General features: G+C 36.2%; 1 protein-coding gene across 6 annotated transcripts in view; it reads right to left on the bottom strand.

Annotated features, from left to right (window-relative positions):
* Positions 1-26,647, bottom strand: part of myo9aa (myosin IXAa) — a 153,383-nt gene that overhangs the window by 8,272 nt on the left and 118,464 nt on the right. For 3 of the 6 annotated variants that reach the window (XM_051114142.1, XM_051114143.1, XM_051114144.1), the window contains 22 exons: positions 25,490-25,603; positions 23,242-23,308; positions 19,963-20,091; positions 19,817-19,856; positions 18,781-18,903; positions 16,965-17,045; positions 16,750-16,860; positions 14,674-14,799; positions 14,363-14,512; positions 13,388-13,686; positions 9,818-11,269; positions 8,187-8,274; positions 7,533-7,733; positions 5,217-5,317; positions 3,752-3,882; positions 3,446-3,651; positions 3,227-3,343; positions 2,830-3,018; positions 1,443-1,490; positions 1,238-1,349; positions 891-952; positions 614-806 (listed from right to left, as the gene is read on the bottom strand). In XM_051114142.1, the coding sequence (XP_050970099.1) occupies positions 614-806; positions 891-952; positions 1,238-1,349; positions 1,443-1,490; positions 2,830-3,018; positions 3,227-3,343; positions 3,446-3,651; positions 3,752-3,882; positions 5,217-5,317; positions 7,533-7,733; positions 8,187-8,274; positions 9,818-11,269; positions 13,388-13,686; positions 14,363-14,512; positions 14,674-14,799; positions 16,750-16,860; positions 16,965-17,045; positions 18,781-18,903; positions 19,817-19,856; positions 19,963-20,091; positions 23,242-23,308; positions 25,490-25,603 (4,140 nt within the window). Of the gene's footprint in view, positions 1-613; positions 807-890; positions 953-1,237; positions 1,350-1,442; positions 1,491-2,829; positions 3,019-3,226; positions 3,344-3,445; positions 3,652-3,751; positions 3,883-5,216; positions 5,318-7,532; positions 7,734-8,186; positions 8,275-9,817; positions 11,270-13,387; positions 13,687-14,362; positions 14,513-14,673; positions 14,800-16,749; positions 16,861-16,964; positions 17,046-18,780; positions 18,904-19,816; positions 19,857-19,962; positions 20,092-23,241; positions 23,309-25,061; positions 25,221-25,489; positions 25,604-26,647 lie in introns of all 6 variants that reach the window. The other 3 variants (XM_051114147.1, XM_051114146.1, XM_051114145.1) reach the window with 3 other exon arrangements.

Genomic DNA, 26,647 nt, shown 5'->3' with positions numbered 1-26,647 from the left:
TAGTGTTTTGTAGCCAGATATCATTAGGGATTTTTGAAATAGTTAACCCTGGGTTAATCTAAACCTTGGGTAAACTGAATTCTGGATTAGCTTTCTTCACATTTTACACTGTTCATACTTTACCTGGGATGGACGCTTCACACTGTATTGTACATTCCTAAACCCTGGGTTAACATTCTTATTACAGTGTCATTATAAATGATTGGATGAATGCAGCACACAATCTGTTTACATAAAGGATCTAGCATTGTGCATTCTGATATTATATATTGCAGACTAAACTATCAAGTTTTTCCTGAACAAAGTTTTCAAACTGTAAATAGAACTGTCTTCTCTCCAATTCATGCATTTTCCATTCGTTACTTGACATTTTTTCCATTCAAACAGTGAAACGACTGTTTATACAATTTGCTGTTTCCATAACTGTCCAAAGCATGTGAATATGAGACACATGATTGGTTAGTTGCTAAGTGTCTAGCATTTTAACACTGTCATTTCACACTGTACAAATACAAAACATACCCGTACCCAGGGTTAAAAGTGGGGTTAAGAACGACTATAACTTGGGTTAAACTCAGTGTGAAAAGCCCTATTGTGTTCTCGTGTGTCATACCTGTGTCCAGACCCTGCTTCAGCTCCTTAATCTTATTGGTGGATCCAGACTTCCTGTAGATCCCTTCTGTGTACAGGCCATGCATCTCAATGTAATTAATAAGTTTCTCGACTACTAAAGGCACCGCTCGCTCATCGTTGGTCAGACGGGACAATTCCACACCAAACTGCCTTGATGAAAGTTCAGGGTCATACTGCACATGGAAAGAAAGAAACATGCTGTAAGTGCCAGCATCTAAATCACATGAACGCACTTAGCAGAAAAAAAAATCCCTTACCTTCTTGCTGCATTTGGTGGTCGTCTTCTGACAGCACTTTCTGTGACACGCATAGCGGCACACTACACAAGACACAGACATCTCATTCATTCTCATTTTCAACAGCAATACATACAGCACAGATTTAAAAAAAAAAAAAAAAAAAAAAAAAAAAAAAACCGCCACCTAAAACTCAATACAAGTCAACATTCTTCTCTCACTGTAAGATGGCGGAAAACATCCTGCTCTACAAAGCCAAACTGTTCTCTGTTCAACCGAGAGGCCATGGGCTTGTTGGTAAACAATCTGATTATGCTGAATTGAGTTCAGGGTCACTTTGATGCGAAGACTGCGGACATGAAACTCACGTTTGCAGACACACGCCTTGTCCATCATCCAGATGAGGGAGGAGCAGTACTCGCAGTAGGTGGGAATACTGTATTGAGTTGACTTGAATATGTGGCCGTTGTGCTCCTCCACCTGAAACAGACAAAGGCATAGTGTCAGATGATTTCCATGAAAAACGGAAAAGCTAATTCAGTTTACAGAACCTCTGACTGTGATTTCACTCACTATATCAGTATCCTTTTTCCTTCTTTTCTTCCGGTCGGGTTTGGGTACCTTTGGGAGGGAAAAAAAACAATGAAAATTGTTCTGTTAAACGCTTTTTTCTCTCTCTCTATATACTGTATATATAAATGCATGTAGAAATATACAGTCATACAGAATGTAATATATAGTCTTTTTAAATAGAATCTACTGTGTCTTTTAATATGCTTTTTTTTTTCATTTTCATACAGGCATTAAGCGCAGATCTCATTCTCTTCAAAGAGAGAACTATTATACAGTCGAGCTAAAAAGATTACATACACCTTACAGAATCTGCAAAATGTCAATTATTTTACCAAAATAAGAGGGATCATATGAAATGCATGTTATTTTTTATTTAGTACTGACCTGAATAAGATATTTCACATAAAAGACGTTTACATAGTCCACAAGTGAAATAGCTGAATTCAGCTGTTTTTTTTTTGTTTTTGTTTTTTGATGGTGTTTATGAGTCCCTTGTTTGTCCTAGACAGTTAAACTGCCTGCTGTCCCACAATTTTTTTTGGTTTTTGCGTATTTGAACCCTTTCCAACAATAACCATATAACTTTTATATGCAACTATTTCAGAACACTCACTGATGCTTCAGAAGAAAAAACAATGCATTAAGAGCCAGGGGTGTAAACATGAATGAAGACGTACACATTTTTCTTATTTTGCCCAAATATCCTTTTTTTTATTATTTTTTTTTATTTAGCACTGCTCTTCAGAAACTACATAAGATACTTACATGTTCCCAGCAGACAAAATAAGTTAAATTTACCCTGATTTTCAAATTCCAAAAGTTTTCACCCCCAGGCTCTTAATGCATTGCGAGTCCCTCAGTTCTTCTCAGTGTGAAAAGATGGATCTCAAAATCATAGTCATTGTTGGAAAGGGTTCAAATACACAGAAATGCAGAAAAAACAAAAAATCAGGTAATAACGCAGTATTAAAAATCAAGCATATGTAAACTTTTGAACAGGGTCATTTTTATAAATTCAACTATTTTTTCTTGTGGACTATACGTAAACGTCTTTTACTTGAAACATCTTATTCAGGTCAGTACTAAATAAAAAACAACATGCATTTTGTGTGATTCCTCTAATTTTGGTAAAATAATGAACAAGATAAAACATTCTGCAAAGTGTCTGTAAACTTTGACCTCAACTGTATATTACCTGGCATATCTTTTAGAAATTATTTTCTGATTCATTTTTATAAATGTTATCTACATATTACATTTATCTTTATTTTTATTTCAAAAAAATGTCCCAAAATTCACTCGCCATCATGTTACACCCAATGACCCAATAAAGCCCCATTTTATATCCAGTTCATGAAGAGTGCCATTGACTGTGTTAACACTGTACCCTGCCCATACTGCCGTCCAGAGGTTTGTGCTCTGTCATGAACTCATCCAGGAAGACTTTGAAGGTGTTGACCCAAACTTTCACCGGTGACTCGCTCCAGTCTCTCTGCTCCTGACGCATGTTTTTCTCCAGGATTTGCTCAAAGAGGGCGTAGAGATCCTTATAACGAATGCTCTTCCCATCATCCATCTGCACACAGAGTAAAAACAACATATCTGTTTCTGACATAATGCCCTAACCAGGCACAATGTGACAACAAGCAATACATCACATCTCTTAAGGGATGCTAACACTCACATTCTTTTGAAAAGATAAAATAACCGTATGTCATAAGTTTTTTGATGAAAGCTGTTTTTGGGTGAAAACAGTAAAACAAATGCTTTATTAAGGTACTTACAGCTAAAGCTGTTGAGTATGAGTTGAAGATATTCAAGCGGAACTCCTTCAGTGCCTTTTTGAAGACAACATCCACCATTGTGTCTTTCTTACCATCTTCTGTGTCTAAATCTGTAATCTGTGAGATAAAAAAAAAAAAAAAAAAAAAAAAAGGTTATGAAGACTTCTTTTCATCAAGTAAATGCAATTGCAGTCAGTTCAAGTAGAAAACACTGATCACCTTCTTCATAAGGAAGTCATTCATGCTTCTGTAGTCACTGGCACATGTGAGTATCTGCAGGGCATCGTTCTGCCACTGGACGGGCTCTAGAGTCGCACTGCTGATCTTCACACTTCGTCTGCGTTTCACTTTAGGGGACGGGTCTTTATTCTCTTTAAACTCCCTCTGTAAAGTTAGGTCTGGGCTTTGAGGAGGGGACAGGCGTTCTACCCCCGAATAAAGAGAATGGCAGTGTTTTAATGACCAAAAGAGTTCTTCAAATCTCAGTATACTTTACATAATTGAGTAGTTTTTCTGCCGACTCACCCTCTTCCATTAGAAGTGCTGTTTCAGCAAAGTCTCCTTCCAAAGTATCACTGCCACACAGCAGCCGCTCTCGCGAGGTTTTCTTCTCTCCATGCTTTGCCTTTCCCCAAAATCGCATTTTACCGCGAACCCTACAGACAATACAAGTTGACAAAGACAGCAATAGTTTAAAGAAACAGATTATTCAAATTTTGATAATATTTGATATTCTTTATTTTCTTTCTTAGACACAAAAATTGTATGTGTGAAAAACCAACTATGATGAGTCTATGAGTGCCACAGTGATTAATTTGGGAGTGCTTTTTTGTCTTTTTTTGGAATGAATGAATGAATAAAACAAAATAAAATAAAAGTACTTTAAAAAAAAAAAAAACAATATTCTGAATGAAAAACATTCTGCATTATCGTTCTTATGGGGGAAAAAAGCCATGTGTTTTGGAACAATATGTGACTCTTGACCACAAAACCAGGGGTCAATTTTTTGAAATTTAGATTTGTAAATTCTGAAAGATGATTAAATAAGCTAAATAAATAAGCTTTCCATTGATATATGGTTTGATTTAACAATATTTTGCCAAGATACAACTATTTGGAAATCTGGAATCTGAGGGTGAAAAAAAAAAAAAAAAACACCTTCAAAGTTGTCCAAATAAAGTCCTTAGCAATGCATATTACTAATCTATAATTACATTTTGATATTTTTAGGTAGGAAACTTACAAAAGATCTTTACTTAATACAGGGTTTCTACACCTTTGTTAACTTCAAATTCAAGGACCTTCCAAGGACTTTCCAGGTCCAATACCCTCAAATTCAAGGACTTAAACTGGGGACACCTTTCAAGTGAAAGCAAGGTTATATCATGTTACCTTGTAAGATACATTGTTACAGTTTTCATGCATCAAACACAACTATGCAAAATGAGCATTTTATTCAAACTTCACAGCCCATTTTTGCAGTGTTTCACGGTGAGTCTGTGAAATGTTGAGGTACTATCGTAGCAGTTTTGTGAGCGTGTAAGGCGTGAATGCGTGTAACTAATGGAAATCAAGCAAGCTAGTATGCATAGGCCACGAAGTGTTGGCCTTGGATTTTTTTTTTCCAGAAAACTTCTTACACAAAATAAGTTCAAGCACTATCAAGGACCTGTACCTATGTATGTTTATTTTCAAAAACTTTCCAGGGCCTTGACTCTTTTTTCCTCCACATTCACAAACTTTCAAGGATTTCAAGCATAAAAGAAAAATTGATCATTTTGACCCATACAACGTATTGTTGGCTATTGCTACAAATATACCCATGCTGCTTATGACTGCTTTTGTGGTCCAGGGTCACATATGAGAATGAATAAATGAAGATTCAAATGGAAACAAAATGGAAAAATAAAAATCTTGAATTTCTGATAAATGTTCAGAATTCACAACTAATTCAATTCTAATTCACAACTGTTTGTGAAAAAACAAGTACCTTCCATCTCCATGAGAGTTCTTCCTTGCATCACTCTTGCCCAGCTCTCCAGATGTCATGGTTTTATACATGTTCTTCTGATCTTCGTTAGCTGTGGCCGGCTGAAAGAGATCATTACATATAGTATATAAGAGCTGAATGATGGTAACCGGCACACTTTGTCTGTCAAAACCTTTTATAGCTCATTATATGTTAACAAATGGCTTTACATTGCTTTTTTCTTGCACTTCAGTCACTATTTTCTGGTAGGTACCAAGGTACAAACAGGCACAAAGAGTAAGAACATGTGTTGCTCCTTAACATAGTCTGAAAAGACTAAGTGGTTAAATCAATTTCTTCTACAACACTAATGCACTAAATCTAACCATTGGCAACCAGAATGAAAGTGCACTTTAATGACAGCATATGACTAGGACAAAAAAAAAAAAAATCTCTTAACTCTTAAAAACAAACAAAGAAAGAAAGAACAGTATTTATCCAAAGCTAATGTGGTCATTCTACAAAATGGGTACCTTTTGCATATTTGCATAATGATAATAAACACAATAAGGTTATTTTGTATTAATATAAGCATTTTTAGAAACAAATCTAGCAACTTTTTGAAAATTTTTAATTATTTATTCTCTCTCTTTCTCTCTCTCTGTCTGTTTACATTTTATTTGAAAATCTAAAAATGAGTACAAATCAATAAAAGCTAAGTACACTGAAAATCTGACTGACATTTTACCGACTTGTGTATATTTTAAAATCTATTAATCTAATTACCTCTTTGATATAAAAAAAGAGGCACCCATTTTATACAGTGACCCAGATGATGACTGAATTCTAACCAAGAAGACTGAAAAGAGTGAAGAGCTACAGAATAAGAAACGTAGAAGATGGTGCCATGACAGTTCCACGGCTTTAGCCTTGGTGAAGTGTTGCAGAAGAGAAGACAGAGCTAGATGTTAAAGCATGCAGTACTCGTTAACCAAGGTGGGAGTGTAGAAAGCAGAATCTCACAGTTGAAAGTCTTGGTTGTTCAGGAAGGAGCAACCTATAACTAGTATAGCTGTTATGTCTAGACAAGCAGCGTGGTCAGATTGTGAAGAGTTTTGTGGGTTAAACTTGACACAAGATGCCTTTTTACATCAAGAAAGAAAAGCAAACTTCTGATGGAAGCCATCCGTATCTGTGTGGCTGGTTGATGAACCAATGTACTGAAGAAAGCAGACGTTCGGGCTCAAGTGTGACAAAGAATTGAGTGTTCGTTGAAAATGCATTAAAATTAGGGCTGTCAAAGTTAACATGAAACCTCATGAGATCAATTAAATGTGTATCAAGAAATCCCCTTTATCTAGACTGCAATTTTGGTTGTGGAAAAGAATTAGTCACAGACGCTTCAGAAGGAAGCACAATGCGTTAAGAGCTGGGGGTGAAAACTTTTTGAATTTGCAGATCAAGGTAAATTATACTTAATTTGTCTTCTGAGAAACATGCAAGTATTTTCTGTTGCTTACGCAGGGTAGTACTAAATGGGAAAAAAAATAATGATATTTCAACAAAATAAGAAAAATTTAGACATCTTCATCCTGTTCAAAAGTTTTCACCCCCTGGCTCTTAATGCATTGCGTTTCCTTCTGGAGCATCAGTGAATGTTTGAACCTTTTTAATAGTTGTGTTTGAATCCCTCAATTGTCCTCAGTGTAAAAGAAAAAAAAAAAAGTTGGATCTCAAAATTATACAGTCACTGCAGAAAGAGTTCAAATATGCAAAAGATGCTGGAAAACTGAAGAATCTGCAGGAGCTGGAGGATTTTTCTGAAGAACAGTGCTCAGTTTAACTGCTCAGGACAAACAAGGGACTCAACAACCATCACCAGTTTAGGTAGGGCGTGTTGGTTAGGGTTAGGTTATAATATTTAACAATAAAAGTCTATGGAATGTCCCCAGTTACAGTGTATATTTAAGTAAATGTTAGTATGTATGCATGTATGTATGCATGCATGTATTGAGGAAAATTCTAAATTTAAGTTTAATCAGTATTTTTTTCAATCTGTTGACAGCCCTAATTAAAATGCAAATGATTCTTTGCATTGCATATTTTATTTGTACAGTGGCTGCAGAAAAACACCTGCCATCACAGATGAGAATAGTTTTCAAAAGGTGTTTCAGCATCTGTAGTTGAAGACTACAGTATGTCCTTCAACGGGATAGGGAGTGTAGTAGGAATTCAGGTGGTCAGTAAGGCGATCTATCAGGTTCTTCTGGAGGAGTTAGCTGTAGAGAGAGATCTTGCTGCTTGGCCTGTTTGCTCTAGCACAGACCGGTAAATTACCATTTCGGAGTCACTGTGACAAGCCTCTAGTGCGCTCTCCTCAGAGTCCTGCTTGGGGAGGGGTGTGCCAGGAGACAGAGGGGTCTCATCATACTCCTCCTCCTCCTCTGACTCCCCCTCTCCCATGGCGTTCGAACCACGGGTCAGGAAGTCTGAACGCGTCCGTGCCATTCGGGCTTTTTTATGACCCGGTCGGCCAACCTAATCAACCAAATAATAAAACAAATGAAGATGCTCCCCAATGTGTCAAGGTCAGGTGACCCCCACCAAGGCCTCATGAGGCAGAAAGAGTTCAAAGACAAATGCATTTAATACTGAGGTTAAAATCTTTGAGGTTTGTGAAAAGCTATTTGGTAATATTTTAGTATAAAAACCAATTCTCATTATTAACTAGCTGCTTATTAGCATGCCTATTATTAACATATTGGCTGTTTATAAAGCACACATTCTGCATGACCATATTCTACATCCCTAATCCTACCCAATACTTAAACTTAACAACTACCTTACTACTAATAACCAACAAATTAGGAGTTTACTGAGGCAAAAGTCAAGTTAATGTTTTGTTAATAGCGAGAATTGGACTTTAAAATAAAGTTTGACCAGCTAATTCAATCTGTCATAACCTAAAGTGTCGAACGGTACATGTCTCACCTCAGTCTTAGCAGATTTCTGACCAAACAGGCTCACTTCATTCTGGACTACTGGGGTTTTTCCTTGATTGGCTATGTCCTTATCCAACCTAAAAACAAATTCAAGACGTTCAAGGTTTAGTTTACTCAAATACAAAAAGGCTGCCATTTATTAAACTTTATGCCAAACCAAATCAATATGAATTTCTTTTTTTGCTTTGCAGAACAGACTGGAAGTTAACATGATTATTCACTGAATATCTTACCTTTAAAGGGAGCCCTGCGTATTATGACATATATGGATTAATATAACGTAAATGTCATAACTTACTGAAATATGTTTTAGAAAACCCATGAAAGATTTACGTCATTTAAAAATCCACATCGTTTTATACATATTTTGGACTATGGGGGCGCTATTATGACGTAAAATGGTTGTACTCGGTGAGCCGCTACCTGTTGCTATTTTTTTTTTTTTTTTTTTTTTTTTTTTTTTAACCACAACACAACTCCGAATACACAACTCTAAAAATTAAATACTGATACGATGACAAAGATGTGGGTCTTTAGGAAGTTTTATTCGTCCAGTCATCTTCACATTCTTTGCTCCTCTTCTTATCACTAGGAAAGCAGTGAAGACTTACATTGCTTCTCTTGTTGCCTTTCAACTGAAAATTACAACCAAAAGCTGCAGTGTGCCACTCTATCAGTATTTTATTTTCCGAGTTGTGTTGCAGTAGCTCACTGAGTGCAGCCATTTCACATCATTGAAATAATAATAAATAATTGAAACAATTTTTTCTTCATTTGATAAGAAATTAAGTCTTTTGAGGAAAACATTTCAGCATTTCTCTCCATATAGTGGACTTCAATGGTGCTCGCGAGTCTGAACTGCCAAAATGCAGAATTGACAATTTATACACTTTTTAACTTCAAATGCTCGTCTTGTCTAGCTTTGTATGAACTTTGTGTATTCTGGTTTAAGACAGCTAGGGTAGGTCGAAAAACTCCCATCTCATTTCTTCTCCAACTTCAAAATTGTCCTACGTTGCTGCAGAAGTACCGACCCAGTGTTTACAAAGGAACATGTAAAGAAGATCAAACACCCTTTACAAAAAAAGTTGGAGAAGAAAATGAGATGGGAGTTTTTCGACATACCCTGTCTTGACCCAGAATACACACAATTCACGCAGAGCTAGACAAGACAAGCATTTGTGGTTATAACGCATATAGATACATTTTTTTTTTTTTTCAGAAAATGCCAGAGCGTTTCGCTAGATAAGATCCTTCTTCCTTGGCTGGGATCATTTAGAGCCCTTTGAAGCTGCATTGGGCACCACTGAAGTCTAGTATGTGGAGAGAAATCCTGAAATGTTCTCCTCAAAAAACAATTTGGATGACAACGGGGTGAATAAATTATCTGTACATTTTTGTTCTGGAAGTGAACTTCCTCTTTAAGAAGTATGGAATAATAGTGGAAAGTCATAAGGACTATTTTTGAAGCCTGACAGCCAAGTATCCATATTTGTTTTATAGTAAAGGACAACTTGGACATTTTATTATTGTGTGCAGCAGAAGAAAGAAAATCAAACAGGTTTGGAAGGTGAGTATAAACTATTCTGTAACCATCCTGAGGTCAAACTCATCACTTACTTTGAAACCTTGGCCTTTGGAGAAAAGAACATGTTTCCAGGCCTCTCTGACATGTTTATGTTGACGTTCTGAGTGGACGGCTTTGTATTTATTCTCCTTCTGGCTTCATCCCCTCTGGATTCCAGAGTCAACGTTGGTGCCCACCCTTCTGCTACACTGCGGCTGTCCTTTGGCTGGTCTCTGAAAATGGAAGGTGCGGGTTCCTTTTCCGGGACCAGTGGGTGGGAGCTGAAGTCAGGCTCTGGCTGAGCTATAGGAGCAGGGCCTTTGTCTGTGAAAAATCTATCTGGCTTTCCTCCTGAACCTTCTTGCCTACCCTGCTCGATCCTTTGCAGAGCTTCCACCCTCTGCTTCTCAAACATCTCCCTCTCATGTTGGGCGAAACTCTTACGTTCATTTTTCAGGATGTGCGTTTGCTGACGGATCTGCTCCATCATCTCTTTTTCATTTTGCTGATGCTGATGTTTCTGACGCTCTTCCTTTTCCTCATTAAGCTTCTTTAGCCTTTCCAGAACATAAAGGCTGTCACTGCTAGGCTGTGCTGGGCTTGGTGGCTCGCTGGTCTGGGCGGCACTGTCTTTGACCTCTGGAGGCTTCACGTCTGCTTCATTTATAAGGTTTTCCTTTTGCATACTAATAACCACAACCATAGGCCTCCGAGGGGACTCCTTCCTGTCTGTCATAGGTTTGCTGGGGCCATCAGGGCATGGGGCGGCAGAATTCATGGTAGGCTTCACAATTAGAGAGCTGCTTTCTGACGGAGGGATGTAGAAAGTTGGGAGCGAGTTCTGCATTTTGGGAGGTTCAGGCTGGCTAGCTGGTTTTGACAATATATCAGGTGCTGGAGTGTCAGAGGGCAAAGCGGACTCTGGAATATTGAACACATCGTGCTTGTCAGGTACAGAAGGAGAACCAAGGTCCTCCGGTTCGGCACAAGGTGCCTTGTCTTTGAAATAGTCGTCTATATTGAGTAGCTCAAAGCTGCCTTTGGAGCTCTGGCTGTCTGGAGTACCCTGAGGAGTGTGAGCAATCTCGCTGACCAGCTCCGTTGACCAGCGCCTTTCTTCCGAAGGAGACACTCCTCCTGTGGAGCGCACCTTAAGAAGCTCCAAGCTGAATTTGGCTTGCTCCAATTCTCGCATCCGCCGGCTCTCCCGTTTGGCCCGGGTCCTCTGGTTGGGGTCCTCTAGAGTCTGCGGCCTTTCTCGGATTGCCACTTCAGATGTCGGTTGTACTGTTGCCGTACCCTCTGTCATCTCTGGTGCCATCTCTTCCAAAATATCTCTTTCAGGTGCCACTATTGCACCGATGACAGTCTGTTTGCTCCTGGAGTCTTCCCATATGCTTTGATCCAAACCCATGTCTCTTAGCTTGCCCTCTTCTGGTAACAGACTGGTCTTTCCATTTGGCAGCTGAGTGGTTTTTAATCTCTGCTCTTGAAGTTCTCTAAATCTGAAAATTACAAAATAATTACATTTTGGTAAAAGAAATGCATTTGTATGCTGCTTCAAAGCAGCTGTACAGAAATCATGACATTAATGTCTAGTATCTTCATGCCTTAGAGTCATATTTCACTAATTACAGATAGGCAATAATATACTTTACAACTATATATAGTAGTGTATATCACGTTAGTTGAGTACAGTGCATCATTTTTTCCGTTTATTAAGTTTCAGCGTTATGTTAAACTGCTTTAAATTACTTTTTTCCACATCAATCTACACTCCATACACCATAATGATAAAGCATAAACCAGGTTTGTAACAACTTTGCAAATTTATTAGAAATAAAGAACTGAAATGATTCCATTGCATAAGTATTCATACCCTTTTCTGGGACACTTGAAATTTAGCTCTGGAGCACTCATATCACTTGAAGATGTTAGGTCTAACAGCTGAAAATGCATATCAGAGAACAAAAAAAAACGAAGCCCTGCCTGTAGAGCTCAGAAACAGGCTTGCGTCAAGCCACACATCTGAGGAGGAGTTCAGAAAAAATTCAGCTGCACTGAAGTTTCACCGAAGCACGTAGCCTCCATTATCCATAATGGAAGATACTTGGAATAACTAGGACTCTTCCTAGAGCTGGCCTCCTGGCCAAACTGAGCAATTGATGGACAAGGGGCTTGGTTAGACTGGTGACCAAGAAGCTGATGGTCACTCTAGTTGAGCTACATTATCATATATGCAGATGGTAGAAACTTACAGAAAGACCAACAGCACTGCAACACTCCACCAAACTGGGCTTTATGGCGATGTGGCCAAACTCAATCCTCTCCTCAGTGAAGAAACATGAAAACCCACTATTTACAATTTACAAAAAAGCACCCTCAGACTGTGAGAGACAAGATTCTCCGGTCTGACAAACCTCAAGACTCAAGGAAACCAGGCACTGCTCATCACCTGCACAGTACCATCCCAAATGTAAACTGTGCTGGTAGCAGCCTCATGCTGTGGGGCTGTTTGTCAGCAGCAGGGACTTAGGGACTTGTCAGAGGAAATGTAAAGCTCAATGCACCAAAAATTGAGATAATTGAGATAATGAGCCTTAATTAAAACCCAGTGCAGAGCATTCAGAACAGGACAATGACCCAAAGCACACAGCAAGAGTGGCTTATAAACAACTCTGTGAATGTCCTTGAGTGGCCCAGCCAGAGCCCTGGCTTAAACGCAATCAAATATTTCTAGAGAAACTAGAAAATGTGAAGAAGTGAGGCGAAGAATGGCAGATAATTGCCAAATGCAGATGTGCAAAGTTTGTTGCATCATACCTAAAAAGACTTGAGGCTGTAAAGGTGCTTCAACTAAATAATGAGTTAAGGGTATGAATAATTATGCAATATATTTATCTCAGTGTTTTATTTGTAATGAATTTGCAAAGTTGTCACAAATGTGTTTTTGCTTTGTCTTGTGTAAATTGATGCAGGGAAAAAAGTTATTTAAAGCAGTTTAACATAATTCTGCAACATTATAAGACGAAAAAAATGAAGGGGTATGAATTCTTTCGCATGACACTGTATACTGTACTCATGGAGCTAGTATCAAACCGCCAAAGTCATGTGATTTTAGTAAACGAAGCTTCGTAGCGTCATAACGGTTTCAAAACATTTGGGGGTTTGTGGCAAACCCATGAATCTTGCAAGTTCAGCGTGTGGTGTTTTGAGCGCTTTGAAATAGTGAATCACTCAGTTCAACTGATTCAAAGCATCAAAAATGTTCTTTTTTCCCATCTCTACTATACAGTATATTCAACTTTTAATATTGCTGGATGATAATACCATTTACATTTTTTTTAAAAAGATTTAGACGACAAAAATGTAAGTACCAATAACACAACAAAGGTTAGCAAACAAGCTGTTAGTTTGTAAACAACACAGACTTTTCTAAACTTTGTCTCAACTAATTTCTTATGCAATTTCAGTGTTAAACCAGCCAGATTTTTGCTTGCCAGACTACCAGTAAAAACACTACTGATTAAACTGTTGATTAGTATAATCCAGACCCTTATAGAGTTCTGCCTGTATTATTAGGCAATGTATTTCAACCCTCTGTAGAAAGGGGTTTATCATACCTCTGCCTTGCCAGATAGCCTCTACCCGCTGTTTGCAGGCGGATGGCAATATCCCGCTGCTGGATGTAGAGCTCTCTGGCCCTGTGTCTTCTCCATGCAGTCTGGATCCGGAGGGCCGCCCGCCCCTGCCAATACTGCCTCCAATTTCTCTGGATCACCACAGCTGCTTCTCTCCACAGCAAGAGTCTACGCCTCACTTTAAAGCCTCTCCAAGCTGACTGGATACAAACCGCTGCCCCCTGCTGGACATACTCAAGCCTGCTGTCCCTCTGTGAAGACTGACAGCTCCTCCACCAGTTCTACATGAGACAACACAACAAAGTAAAAGACTTACTATTTGGTGTAAAAATGTATGTTTTAGAATAGCTTTTAAAGACAGGAATATACTTTTTCACATGTCTTTCAACAGTCTTATTAGAAAATTAGTGCTAAATTATAATCTTATTAAATTATAGTAAGAACCCTTTGATCAAAACATAAGGAAATGTCAAAATGTAAATGTAAATATTTATAATGTTTTAAAAAATGGTTCAATACATAACTACAATTAGTCTATCCACATTTTTTTAAACATCCTTGGGTGTTTGACGGAACAAATAATTCACCTTTAGAGTTAAAAATAATATTTATATAAAACTAAATCATTTATTTCTGTAAGTACTTCCACTGTTTACATGTCAAAAGCCTAACCCAAATACCACAGGGTTCCCACACCTTCTGCCCAATAAACTTCCATGAGTTTTCAGTCATTCAGGATGGACACTGGATAATGATTTTTAATCATTAAATAATATATTGATTAAAAATATATATATATATATTCACTCTATCCCAAAAAAAAAAAAATAAATAAATAAATAAAATAAAGATTCTGCTTATTTTAAATTTTAAAATAGCAATTTTAAAATTCCCTGATAATTCCAGGCTTCAAAAATATTGTCACATAAAGCACTAAAAATGAAATCTCAGTGGTACCTGTATCTGGCAAGCAGCCTGTCTCATTCTGAGGAAGTTCCTTCTCTCTAGAAGAGCTCTGAAACGTCGCTGAAGATTAATGATTCTGCGCACCACCTCCTGATGGAGCAGGTCTTGCAGCCGCTGACGCTCTGTTTCACGGAGGAACACCTGCCATACACATGCACGGATAGAGACGCGTCACATGCATGCAATACTGTACATTTCCAACAAAGCTAACCATGAATGGACAGTATGTGTCATCCCAAAGGCATCAGAAAAAGGAATTTAATTAAGTTCTATCACTGGCAAAGGGTGAAGTTTGATCATACCATCGTACGGCCCACTTGGAATCCTTCGGGAGTGAGATCCACCTGGTGCAAGTACCGCCTGATAGCTTCCTGGCTGGCCTGGTTGGTACCCTCTGGTAACAGCACATGGAAGTGTTGAACAAAGTCCTGAAGGGCATAACACAGAGACATAACACAGTGACTCTTTTTTTTTTCCGCACACACAAAAAGTCATTCACTGTCTGAAGTGTCCAGGAAGTGACATTTTTCATTAAGGCCTTAAAACTGGGCACATTTCAAAACACTAACATCACTGTGAAGGCATGCCTTATTGAAGTCTCCTTCAATGCAGCCCACCGGGGGTGGACAGTCTGGTAGGCAGATGCCGTTGTGTATGCAATTACTCCTGGCCACTTTTATTGCAGACTATAGAGAACCTCTGTGAAGTCAGCTAACTATACCAGTTTCATATCTTCCAGGAATTAGTGGGGGCGAAAACACTTAAGTTGGAGAGCTTAATAAAAATAAGTCATTTCTAAGCTAGCGTGTTCTGAGTTGCTGTTAGCTCATTGCTAATGTTTGCTATCTGAAATGAAAGGTGAGCCAACCCCAAGTCTCTATAAATATTTCGAGCCTGTATTATTGAAAAATCTTTAATTCTTGACTTTGTAAAAGCAAAAGTGTAGCTTAAACGTCCATGTAAAGGCCATTTTAGTGTACACAATATAAGCACTAGTAATAGTGAGGCCTTAGGAAACACTATTAATCATTGAAAAGAGAGCTGACTATCTGTTTGAACTATCAGTCAATAGGGATTCACAGCGTGTAAACTAATCCTATTTGTATCATCTACATGTCTGGGCTGAATTCATAGAAAGCGGCCAAAATAACAGAATCATCCCCAGACAGACACACCCAGGAAAGGAAGTGAATAACTGGAAACACTGATCTCAGTTTTGAAAGATGAGAATGGAATCAAAAATTGCAACAATCCATGTACACTCCCAGTCAAAAGATTTGCAATGTTTCTTCTGCTCACCAAGCCTGCATTTATTTGATCCAAAATACAGCAAAAGCAGAAATATTGTGAAATATTTTTACTATTAAAAAGAACAGCTTTCTATTTGAATATTTTTTAAAAGGTAATTTATTCCTGTGATCACAGCTAAATTGTCAGCATCATTACTCCAGTCTTCAGTTTCACATGTTCCTTTAGAAATCATTCTAATATACCGATTTGCTGTTCAAAAAACATTTTTATTTGATTATTATCATCAATATTTAAAACAGTTAAGTACATTATAGGATTCTTTAAAGAACATAAAGATCCGAAGATCAAGATATGCTTTTATAACGTTATACACATTCAAAAGCAGTATGATTTTTATATTAGATAAGAATAACTTTAAAACTGAACAAAAGTGATGATATAGACATTTATAATGTTACAACAGATTTCTATTTCAGATAAATGCTGTTCTTTTGAACTTTCTATTTATCAATGAAACCTGAAAAACACTTCTACAATGTTTTCAACTTAATTATTATTATAATAGATTTTTAGTCACAATTCAGAATATTAAAATGATTTCTGAAGGATCATGTGACTGGAGTAATGATGCTAAAAATTCAAAAGCAATATATTACATTTTAACATATATTCAAAAAGAAAGCAGTTTGGGGTAAGTAGGATCATTTATTTTTTCAATATTTAAAAAAAAAAAAAAATCAATACTTTTGAGGATGTATTAAATTGATCAAAAGAGGCAGCAAAGACTTTTACATTCTTTAACTTTCTATTTCATCAAAGAATGAATCATTGTTCCACAAAAACTATTTACTACACTGATAATAAAAATGTTTCTTGAGCACCAAATAAACATATAGGAATGACTTTTGAAGTATCCTGTGACAATTAAGACTGGAGTAATCATGCTGAAAATTCAGCTTTGCATCAAGGAATAAATAACATTTTAAAATATATTAAAATATAAACTGTTATTTTAAATTGTAATAATAGTTCACAAATTACTGCTTTTTTCCTGTGTTTTTAATCCAGCATAAAGATGCTTCTTTCAAAAACATTAAACAAAGCTCTACTGTGTGCATCAGTCTCACCTGAAAAGTGTACTTGGTACTGTAACCAGATTGTCGGATTCGCACGGTTTCCAGCATGCCTGTGTAGCGAAGTTGTCTCAGCACCAGGGGATCATTGAAACGCAAAGGAAGCTAAAAAGCAGTAGGGATTCATGTCAAACAGTAAACACAGAAATGTATATAATCAGTACAGTAAGAGTGAAATATATACAAAACATTCACATGGACTCACACACCTTCTCTGCATTTGATCGTATGCACTTCACAAAGTACGGCTCTGACTGACCAAGCGTCTCCATCAGTTTGTTAAGAGAGGCCTAAAATGAAGTAAAACTGTGTTAATCCACTTCGTGTCATAGATACAGTCAAACAGCATTGCTTTTTTTAACTAGGAAAACACTGGGTTAAATTATATTTTACACTAATACTCAATGTACATGGCAGACACAAGCTGTACGTTGTCTGCATTACTTTAACTGAATACGACATTGAGCTAATGAAGGCAGCACAAGTTCAAATTTGGCTTGCAACATTTCACTCGCCTATCATTCTCTCTGGCTTCTTGACTGTCCAGGTGAAAACCCATCAAGAACATTTCATACCAAAAGACAATTTAAAAGAAATATAAAATTATGTTCTGAATGAAGACAAATGATGTCTATTTTAGAACTTTTAAATATGGCTTCCAATATTTAAAATATAACAGTGTGATATGACATATACCATTCCAAAATTTTGATATAGCATCTGACACGCTAATATCTTTGAAAAGCCTTTGTGTGTGTGTCCATGTCCGCATGTCCCTATACAGAGGGAAAGCGGCTATTTTGGTGGTCAGGAATTCACTCTCCCTTCCCAAAGTGAGAGCCACACAGAACAGGATGTGGGAAGTGAGGTCATCCACACATTTGTGCAGGCCTGCTGCCAGATGCCCCAGAACTGCAGAGCGAGTGAATGTTTACAGCTCTCTGTCTCAATCTGAGACACTAGAGGGAAATGTAATTCTTAGCCAGCAGAGTGAAATGTCACACAATGCTGCATTTTTTAATGCACAAGTAAATGCACTTTTATGTTAAATGGAGTTTTTTCTTTACATGTATTAATTTAGTAGATGCTTCTATCAATTTTTTTTTGTTATATTGCATTATTGCATTAAACTGCATTAAAAAATCTTGGGAATACTTTTTTTTCCAGCCAGATTTTTTCCTCTTGCCCCAGACTTTCAATGTTAAATTATAAGAATCAATAACAAAATAAGCATTTATATGTTTTAAACTATGATTATATAAACAAATACAAGCTAATTTAAATATCACTTTCCGTTCTAATTTTTTCAAATTATGCACAAAGCGTGAAAGTGATATTTAATTATACGCATCTAAAATACTATGTTGAAAATGCTAACTTTGCTAAAGCCATCAGCCATTTTAATCCATAAATGTTTAAAAAGGGTCACCATGAAAAGAATGTTTGATTTGAGAAATTCTGTTTATGGTGATTTATGGTGGTTTAGAAATAAAATAGCAAAAATAACTATTTGTCCATGATTCATATATATCCACTGTTGTACACTTACTAGTCGAAGTAAATTAACTAGTAAAACTGAAAAGTCTACTTTAAGGGAGTTTAATGTTTAACTTAATTTAATTTAATGACCATGGTTGAAGAAAAACCTATAAATGTAAAAGCCACAACAAAGCTGACAACTGCAATACACAGTAACATGCAGAGGATCAGCTAATTCAATTGACTGTAATGCTCATGAGTTCAAGCTCTGGGTAGGTAAGACATCCTGTCCAGATCTGTATACTGTATCTCATGATCTCAAATAGACTTTAACAAGCAGTTGTTTTTTAGTAAAACCAAAAGAAAAGATTTTAGGAATGACAGAGCAAATAAAAGTGTTATTGCATCAAAGACAGACATGATGTCATTAATTTGGGCTTTTACTGCAAGCTAATAAAACAGCACTGAACAGGGTGGAAATTACACCAGACTTACACAACACAGACATGATTCAGAGTAATCTTAAGAAAGAGAGCGAGATCTGACCTGGAACTGGGCACTGATACTGGGGGGTTTCTTTTTCTTGTGGAGGTGCAGCAGGGACTTTGTGATGCGGTCGTGTAACGTCAGGTTACTCAGGTACTTCAGAGACTTGACATCTAGCAAGTGCTGCAGAAGCACACAGAAATAGACACACAGTCAGTCAGTCAGTCAGTCACAAGCTTGCAGAGATCAGTTAAAGGAATAGTTTGCACAAAAATTTGAATTTGTTCAGAATGTACAGAACTTCATGCCGTTTTAAAACCATATGAACTTTAACAGAACACAAAAGGAAAAGTCAATTTTGTATGTGGCAATTAGTTATACAAATACTTTTATGTATCTTTAAAAAAGTTTCATGACAGAGCTAGCAAGCTCCGAAAAGTCATAAAATAGGCAAAAAAGACAAAAAAAAAAAAAAAAAAAAAAAAAAAAAGACTGATATGGTACAAAAGTATTCTGAAACCATGTGACCATGGACCACAAAATCAGTCATAAGGATCAAATTTTTTTTAAATTGAGATTTATATATCATCTGAAAGCTGAATTAATTATTTAATTAATTAATTAATTAATTAATTATTGATGAACCCATTGATGTATGGTTTGTTAGGATAGGACAATATTTAGCTGAGATGCAACTATTTGAAAATCTGGAATCTGAAGGTGCAAAAAAAAAAAAAAAAAAAAAAAAAAATTAAAATATTGAGAAAATCACTTTTAAAGTTGTCCAAAAGAAGTTCTTAGCAATGCAAATTACTAAACAAAAAATATGCTTTGATATATTTATGGTAGGAAATTCACAAAATATCTTCATGGAACATGATCTTACTTAATATCCTAATGACTTTTGGCATAAAAGAAAAAAAATTATAATTTTGAATCATACAATATATTTTTGTCTATTGCTTCAAATATACCTGTGCTACTTAAGTCTGGTTTTGAGATCCAGGGTCACATATGAGGGCAAAAAAAACAAAAATTCATGACAAAAATTTATGGTAGAGATAACCTTTAAAAAAGAATATTATGGGATTCGCACCTTAGGAAGACTGGGCTTCATTTTATAGTTTTTATTTCTCCTGAAAAAAAGCATAAATAATAGTGGTTATGGTATTCCAGTAGCCTCTTGTATTTTTATTATTATACAAGTAAAGAACTGTGTAGAACAGAGAGGCAGAATCTCACATAAGGATGCCATGGGCTCGCTCCAGGAGTTTACTGCTGGTGGAGTTGACAAAGATGCCGTCCTCTTCATTGAAGGATCCAGCAGAGGACAGACGGTTTTGTCTCCCAGCACGCCCATTCCATCCCTCTCTGAAAGGGACAGCAAAATTATAAATATTAAACACACATCTAACATCTCTAACTCAGAGTCTATTCCTCAAACTGCACAAAAGCACATTAAGTTAAATAACGCTGTGAATTGAAAAAATACCAGTGAATTGAAGAGCACAAATCTTAGTAAATCTCATTGCGTGATTCATTTAAACACTCTCCTCCCATAAATTTACTGATCAAAAGAGACACTTCTACAAATGCATACTCAATAAGGTGAGACGCAAAAATAACTGTGTCCACGCCTTTTCAGTGCTAATTTTCTGCTGTGTGTCTTTAGTAAATCCTGACAGTAGTTTTTTAAAGCCAAATGAGGGTTTGCGCTAGCTAGCACAAGCTAATAGTAAATCTGGCCCTTAGTAAGGTACTTTGCACTACGGGTGTCCCAAGTTCGAATCTCGGCTCGAGGACCTTTCCTGATCCCACCCCCTCTCTCTCCCACTTTGTTTCCTTTATATGTCAGCTTTATACTGTATATTTATATGCTATCACAATAAAGGCAAAAAAAAGCCAAAAAATATATCTTTAATAACTGTTGATATGAGAACTTGCACGTGCAATGTGCAATTATTACGTATTTATTTTTATTTATTGACTTTTATGATCATTTTATACACAACTTAAATACAAGTTTTTATTTGATTGATTACTTATTTGATTTTTTTTTATTAACTTTGTTTTCAACTAAATTTAAAAAAAAATCCATTTTGATTTCAGTGTAGATTAAAACAGCCTTTTCTAAGACACCAAGACATAGATGAGTTTGTTTCTTCAATAGAACAGATTATGGATTATGGAGTCGCATTTTTGCCAAAAGTAAAAGTTTACAATTAAAGGTCCACTGAAGTGCTTTGAAATACAGCATTATTTTATGTGGTGACGTACACTGCCCTCCAAAAGTTTGGAAACACCCCTGGCAAAGTGTGGTTTTGGACGATATCATCAATAATCCTTATTTTTTTGGTGCAAATCCATTAAAGTAACTTGACATTATCATTAAAGACCAGCAATATTAATTTTATTTTGATTACATAATAATGGCAATATATACATGTTAAAGTCAGACATGCCCCTTTGCCAGCTGTGATGACTGGTTACTGGTTTAAACTTGGCCCAGGTTTTTAAAAGATTTTTGGGTCAGCACACCTTAATAGCTTCAACAATTGATTGCCAATTAAGTTTAGAATACAATGAATTTAGGCCCAGATTATGCAGATCTGTAATAGCTGCTAATGGTGGATATTTTGATGAATCGAAAATTTAAGTTTTTTCTATGTATAAACTGTTTATGTAATAAAATATGTTTTCGTAGTTTGTGCTGTCCCTTATCAGTGCAAAATTATCACAAATTAAAAAGGATTCATGCCAATATTGTCCAAAACCCCATTTTTCTAGGGTGTTTCCAAACTTTTGGAGGGCAGTATAATTTCAACTGAAACAGGAAAACAGGGCGGGATGTATTGATCAGCCCCGCCGCTTTTTAAAACAGCTACAGCCTAACGGATTACCCCGAGATTCAATACTAAACTCTTACTAAAACAAAACAGTGATCATAATCATGCTGAGGCTGTATAGTTCTTAAAGTGTTTAATATATGCCAACTGATGCATATGATCCGCTTCGTGCTATCGCGTCTCTGGACCGAAGCCAAAGTCCGGGGCAGACTGTGCGTGCTGCTGCGGTTTGCGTGACAACGCAAAACCAAACCTCATTTGCCCCAATGGAAAGCATACTTACACTGCCTGAATCAATCCCTATCATGCACTACATGCAACACTAACTCTGTGAACAAGTGACTGACTTTTGAATGCTTACATGTTCTAAATGTGAATTTTGTCATTGTTTTGGAGCACACTAGCTTATAGATAACATTAAGGCTAACATATTCATACTAAAAAACAAAAAAAATAATTTTGATTTTAAAGTGCCTTACTTATGGATTTACTTTCTACAAACACACAGATTTTTGCTTCATAAAACAGATTGATAGACTGGAGCTGTGTGCATTACTTGTGGATTATTGTGATGTTTTTATCAGCTGTTGGACTCTCATTCTGACGGCACCCATTCACTGCAGAGGATCCATTGGTGAGCAAGTGATGTAATGCTAAATTTCTTCAAATCTGTTTTCATGAAGAAACTTATCTACACTACCTGAGTGTAAATATTCAACAGATTTTGATTTCAGTGTAGCCTTTTCTAAGACACTTATAAGAATCTTTATTAGCTAAACTACTATTTAGTTTTTATGTGTGAAACTCATTGGGGAAAATCTGTCAAATTAACCAAATAAAAACAACAACAACAACAAAAAACAAGAGGGCTAACAGTAATTTTATGGCAATGTTTTTTGTACAGGCAGTCACTGGAGCATGTGGTCGTGGACTGTGGAGAGCAATTACCCATCAGCCTAGGGCCTGTCCTCCAAATGAGCAAATAACTCCACTATTACATCACACAGGAAGCAGCTGCTCTTTCCTGGTGTTTAATGGTCACTTAGTAACCCAAAAAGTGTGTGGGGTTGCAAAACAGATTAGGGGGACTTTACAGTGCAACAAAAGAGCTGTTGTGAGCTTGGCTCTTGCCACTTGTTCTGGATATCAGGACTAATCTCAGTGCCATGCAGTCATTAACAAAGCATGAAGTGGGGAAAGGCCACGGGTCGTCCACCGGGTATCTGTGGAGTCACTGCTCTAACTCTACACCCACACGAAGAACTTAACAAGCCGTCTGAGAACTAACCAGGTTCTTTTCCCAACCAGAAAAAAATAAAAGTGTCAGGACAATACAAAGGGGATTTCAGAAACTACTTATGGTCAAAAAAATTATATGCAGGTTTTCCAGGAAAATATTATCAGAGCGCTAGTGGAAGGAGATATGTCATACGCACCTCCACTGGAATTATTATTATGGAGGACATAAACTGTACTGTACTGTAAAATGTATAAGTCATACTGCTTATTATTCACCAACTCTGAGGTCATTCAAATATAAATACTTACAAATTTTAAAATTGCAAACATTTTTTGCAATGACATTACAGATGTTTAAATGTCAGACTTTTTTAGGGGTCACTGTATCTGTGAGGGGTACAGGACAGCATGGTGGTTGTTTGTGAGCTCCTCTTACCGTTGATTGAGTGTGTTGCTACCCTGCAGATCAGATAGTGGAGTACGAGGATTCCTCCTGTTCACACCTGAAACAGAGCACAAAACCTGTACAACCAGACTGCCCCAACATACATGGGTAAATATGGAAAATGAGTGAGAGGTTATGAGAGGACTGTGTAATGGTTCTCATAAGAATAACGGGATGTGATGTTGATTAATTCACTGCTGTTGATGAAACACTTAATCATTCAATTAGAGTTGAATTACTTAAAAAAACATGCTTTTGTGAATCAGTTACATATGACGCGCACACAGTTTCTGGGTTCATACATCCACATACAAAAACACCTGGAGATTTTCATTGTACCACAACTAAAGCTGGGTGATATACTGAAAATATACCATATGTGTACAATATTTCTGTTGCAATTAAATAAGCAACATTATTTTATTTTATCTTATTTTTTTAATGAGTTAAGTTTCCTTAAAGTAATAGTGTACCCAAAAATACAATTTGCTTAATATTTACTCGCACTCAGGACATCCAAGATATAGATGAGTTTGTTTCTTCAATAGAACAGATTATGGAGTCGCATTTTTGCCAGAAGTGACTGTTCACAGTTAAAATGCCTTAATGATGGATTTACTTTCTACAAACACACAGTTTTTCACTTCACAAGACTTAGACTGACAGACTAGTAGTGTGGATTACTTGTGGATTATTGTGATGTTTTTATCAGTTGTTGGCTCTCATTCTGACGGCAACCATTCACTGCAGAGGATCCGTCGGTGAGAAAGTGATTCTTTAAATCTGTTTTCATGAAGAAACAAACTGTACATTTACATTGCCTGAGCCCAAGCAAATATTTAACAAATTTAAATTTTTGTGTTAAGTATGTATGTATGTATGTATGTATGTATTTATTTATTTACGGTTTATTTATTTTTACATTCGCAAAAATGGATTTTTTTACAAACCAATTCTTTCAAACTTTTCCATAAACAGGTCAAAAATTACAGATTTGTCAAATGATTCATCACTCATTATTACAATATATTGGTACATATATATATTCCTCTTCCAAGCCGATTATTTCAAGCTGCAATTTTATTTATTTTATGTCACAGTCATAAAATAATTTTGGAAAGTTGGTATTTCCTGTGAGTCACATGCTAAACTCCATTTTAAACTGCATTTTGCACGCTTTTTAAAATTTTTATTGTTTATTATTATTATTATTATTTATTATTTATTTTATTTTATTTAATGAGTTAATTTTCCAAAAAAGGAAACTCCATGTAAAACCAATTTAAAGTACATTTTATATTTTATTTTATTTTTGAGTCAAGGTTACTTAAAGAAATAGTTTACCCAAAAATTAAATTTGCTTAATATTTGCTTAAAATATTTAATATTTGCTTAAAATTTGCTTAATAATAATAATTATTATTCTTTTTTATTAATTTTCATAATTTCTCCTAAACAGCATTATGGTTATAGTCATTAAAATCACACATGCTAAACTTTTAAAAATTCTTTTGTCACAAAGCAGGACTATTTAAATTGAAAAACACGGAAAATTTAAGATATAAACTGTGATCAGTCATATAAAAATACATCTGCACTTATACAGGGGTCTAAAACATGTTTTACGTCAATTATTGATTTTGAAGTATAAATATCACTGTTTTCAGATATCAAATAATGATATATTTTTTCAATCATATCGCCCAGCCCTAACTACAACAAATTAATTATGAAGGAATGTTTCCAACAGGAAGGAATCATAAACTTTTTTTTCTCGTGTTTTTGTGTGCATAGTCCATAATCTGCGCTACCTCCATCAAGCAGACCTATTGTGAGCCCGCTGTCCTCGGAGGGCAAGAAAAACGAGTGCATACTCTGAGCTGGAGAGGTCGTGCTGGGGCGTGAGTGCTCAGAACAGGGGCTCCAGTGAGGGGACAGTGGTGGGCTGTCCGAGAAGCATGCATGCTGGACTGAACCCACAAAGAGCGCTGTTAGTAAAAGACAGGTGCCCAAACTGACATCATGCAGGAAAGCAAGACAGGTGCAAGACGGATGGACAGAGACATGAGGGAAAGTCCTGCCAGTTTCAGCTCTGAATCAAATCAATGATTCCGTTATATATGTGTATCAGCAGAAGTATGCGTTTATATAGCCGTAACAGTAAAATTTAACAGAGTCCTCATGTCTTGGCCCAGGGTGCATGGAGTGAGGAGATGAGATGAAGGAAAGGCAGCCTTACTGTATTTCTCCTCTTTGCACCTCTGCAGGATCTCTAAGCTTCTCTGATGCACAGGGTGATGCAGAAAACTAAAGCTATCCACACTTTTCACAACTGGAGCAGCAGCGTCATGCCCTTAGGAAGCCAAAAAACAAACAACACAAACAAGAAAGACAGAAGAAAGAGAAAAGACAGATTAAATAGGGAGAAATAAGATGTGCTTGTCTACGCAAAGCTAAATGTTAACTATCGGCATAAAGTCTGGTACACATGACATAGATTGAATACAAATGTGATTTTGGGTGTTCACATTTAAAAATTAGATTTGGCCCACAGTGAAATGCAGTGAATGTCATCTATTTGAAAGAGCAACTCATAAGGCAGTGGCAGCACTTACGGTTCAAACTAGACTCAAAGCATTCATATAAACCGCTAACGTTCAAACTGTTATAACGGAAGAAAGGCAATATAGATACTGAAAAGCTGAAGAGCAGGGCAATAGAAATCAAGCAAGAGGAGCTGGGCTAACACGGCATGGTTCACTAGCCAACATACATACAAACTAGCATATGTGTATGCTGTCATACAGAATGCAATACTTCATAATTTACAAAGTGAAGACGGCTAGCTACTTTTTTACACAATAGCAAAGATTGTTATGCAGCTATGTGTGGCAAAACATACAGGCCCCCTGAAAATGAATAACTTTATTTTTTATTATTGCTGCAATCACAAAAATAAATTAAAATAAAATAAAAAAATATATAAAATAAAATAAAATATAAAATAAATATGATTTGTTGTGATACCCAAAAAAATACAATTTAATTAAATTTAATTTGTTGTGATGCCTGAAATTTTTTTGTTGTTGTGATGCCTAAAAAAATAAAGTAGAATGGAATAAATAAAATAAAATGTGTTGTGATGCTTAAAAATAAAATAAAAAAGAATAAATAAAATACAATTTGTTGTGATGCCTATAAAATGAAATAAAATAAATTTGCTGTGATACCTAAAATAATAAAATAAAATAAACAAAAACGAAATTTGTTGTGATGCCTAAAAAAAAAAAAAAAAAAAAAAAATTAAATTATCTAAAATAGAATAAATAAAATTAGTCTTTGATACTTAAAAAATAAAATAAAACAAAGTAAAATACAATTTGTTGTGATGCTTAAA

Source organism: Labeo rohita, chromosome 7, assembly GCF_022985175.1.
Source record: "Labeo rohita strain BAU-BD-2019 chromosome 7, IGBB_LRoh.1.0, whole genome shotgun sequence".
Classification (NCBI taxonomy): Eukaryota; Metazoa; Chordata; class Actinopteri; order Cypriniformes; family Cyprinidae; genus Labeo; species Labeo rohita.
The sequence above is the reverse complement of the archived record's forward strand: the minus strand, read 5'-3'. Positions and strand labels throughout refer to the sequence as shown.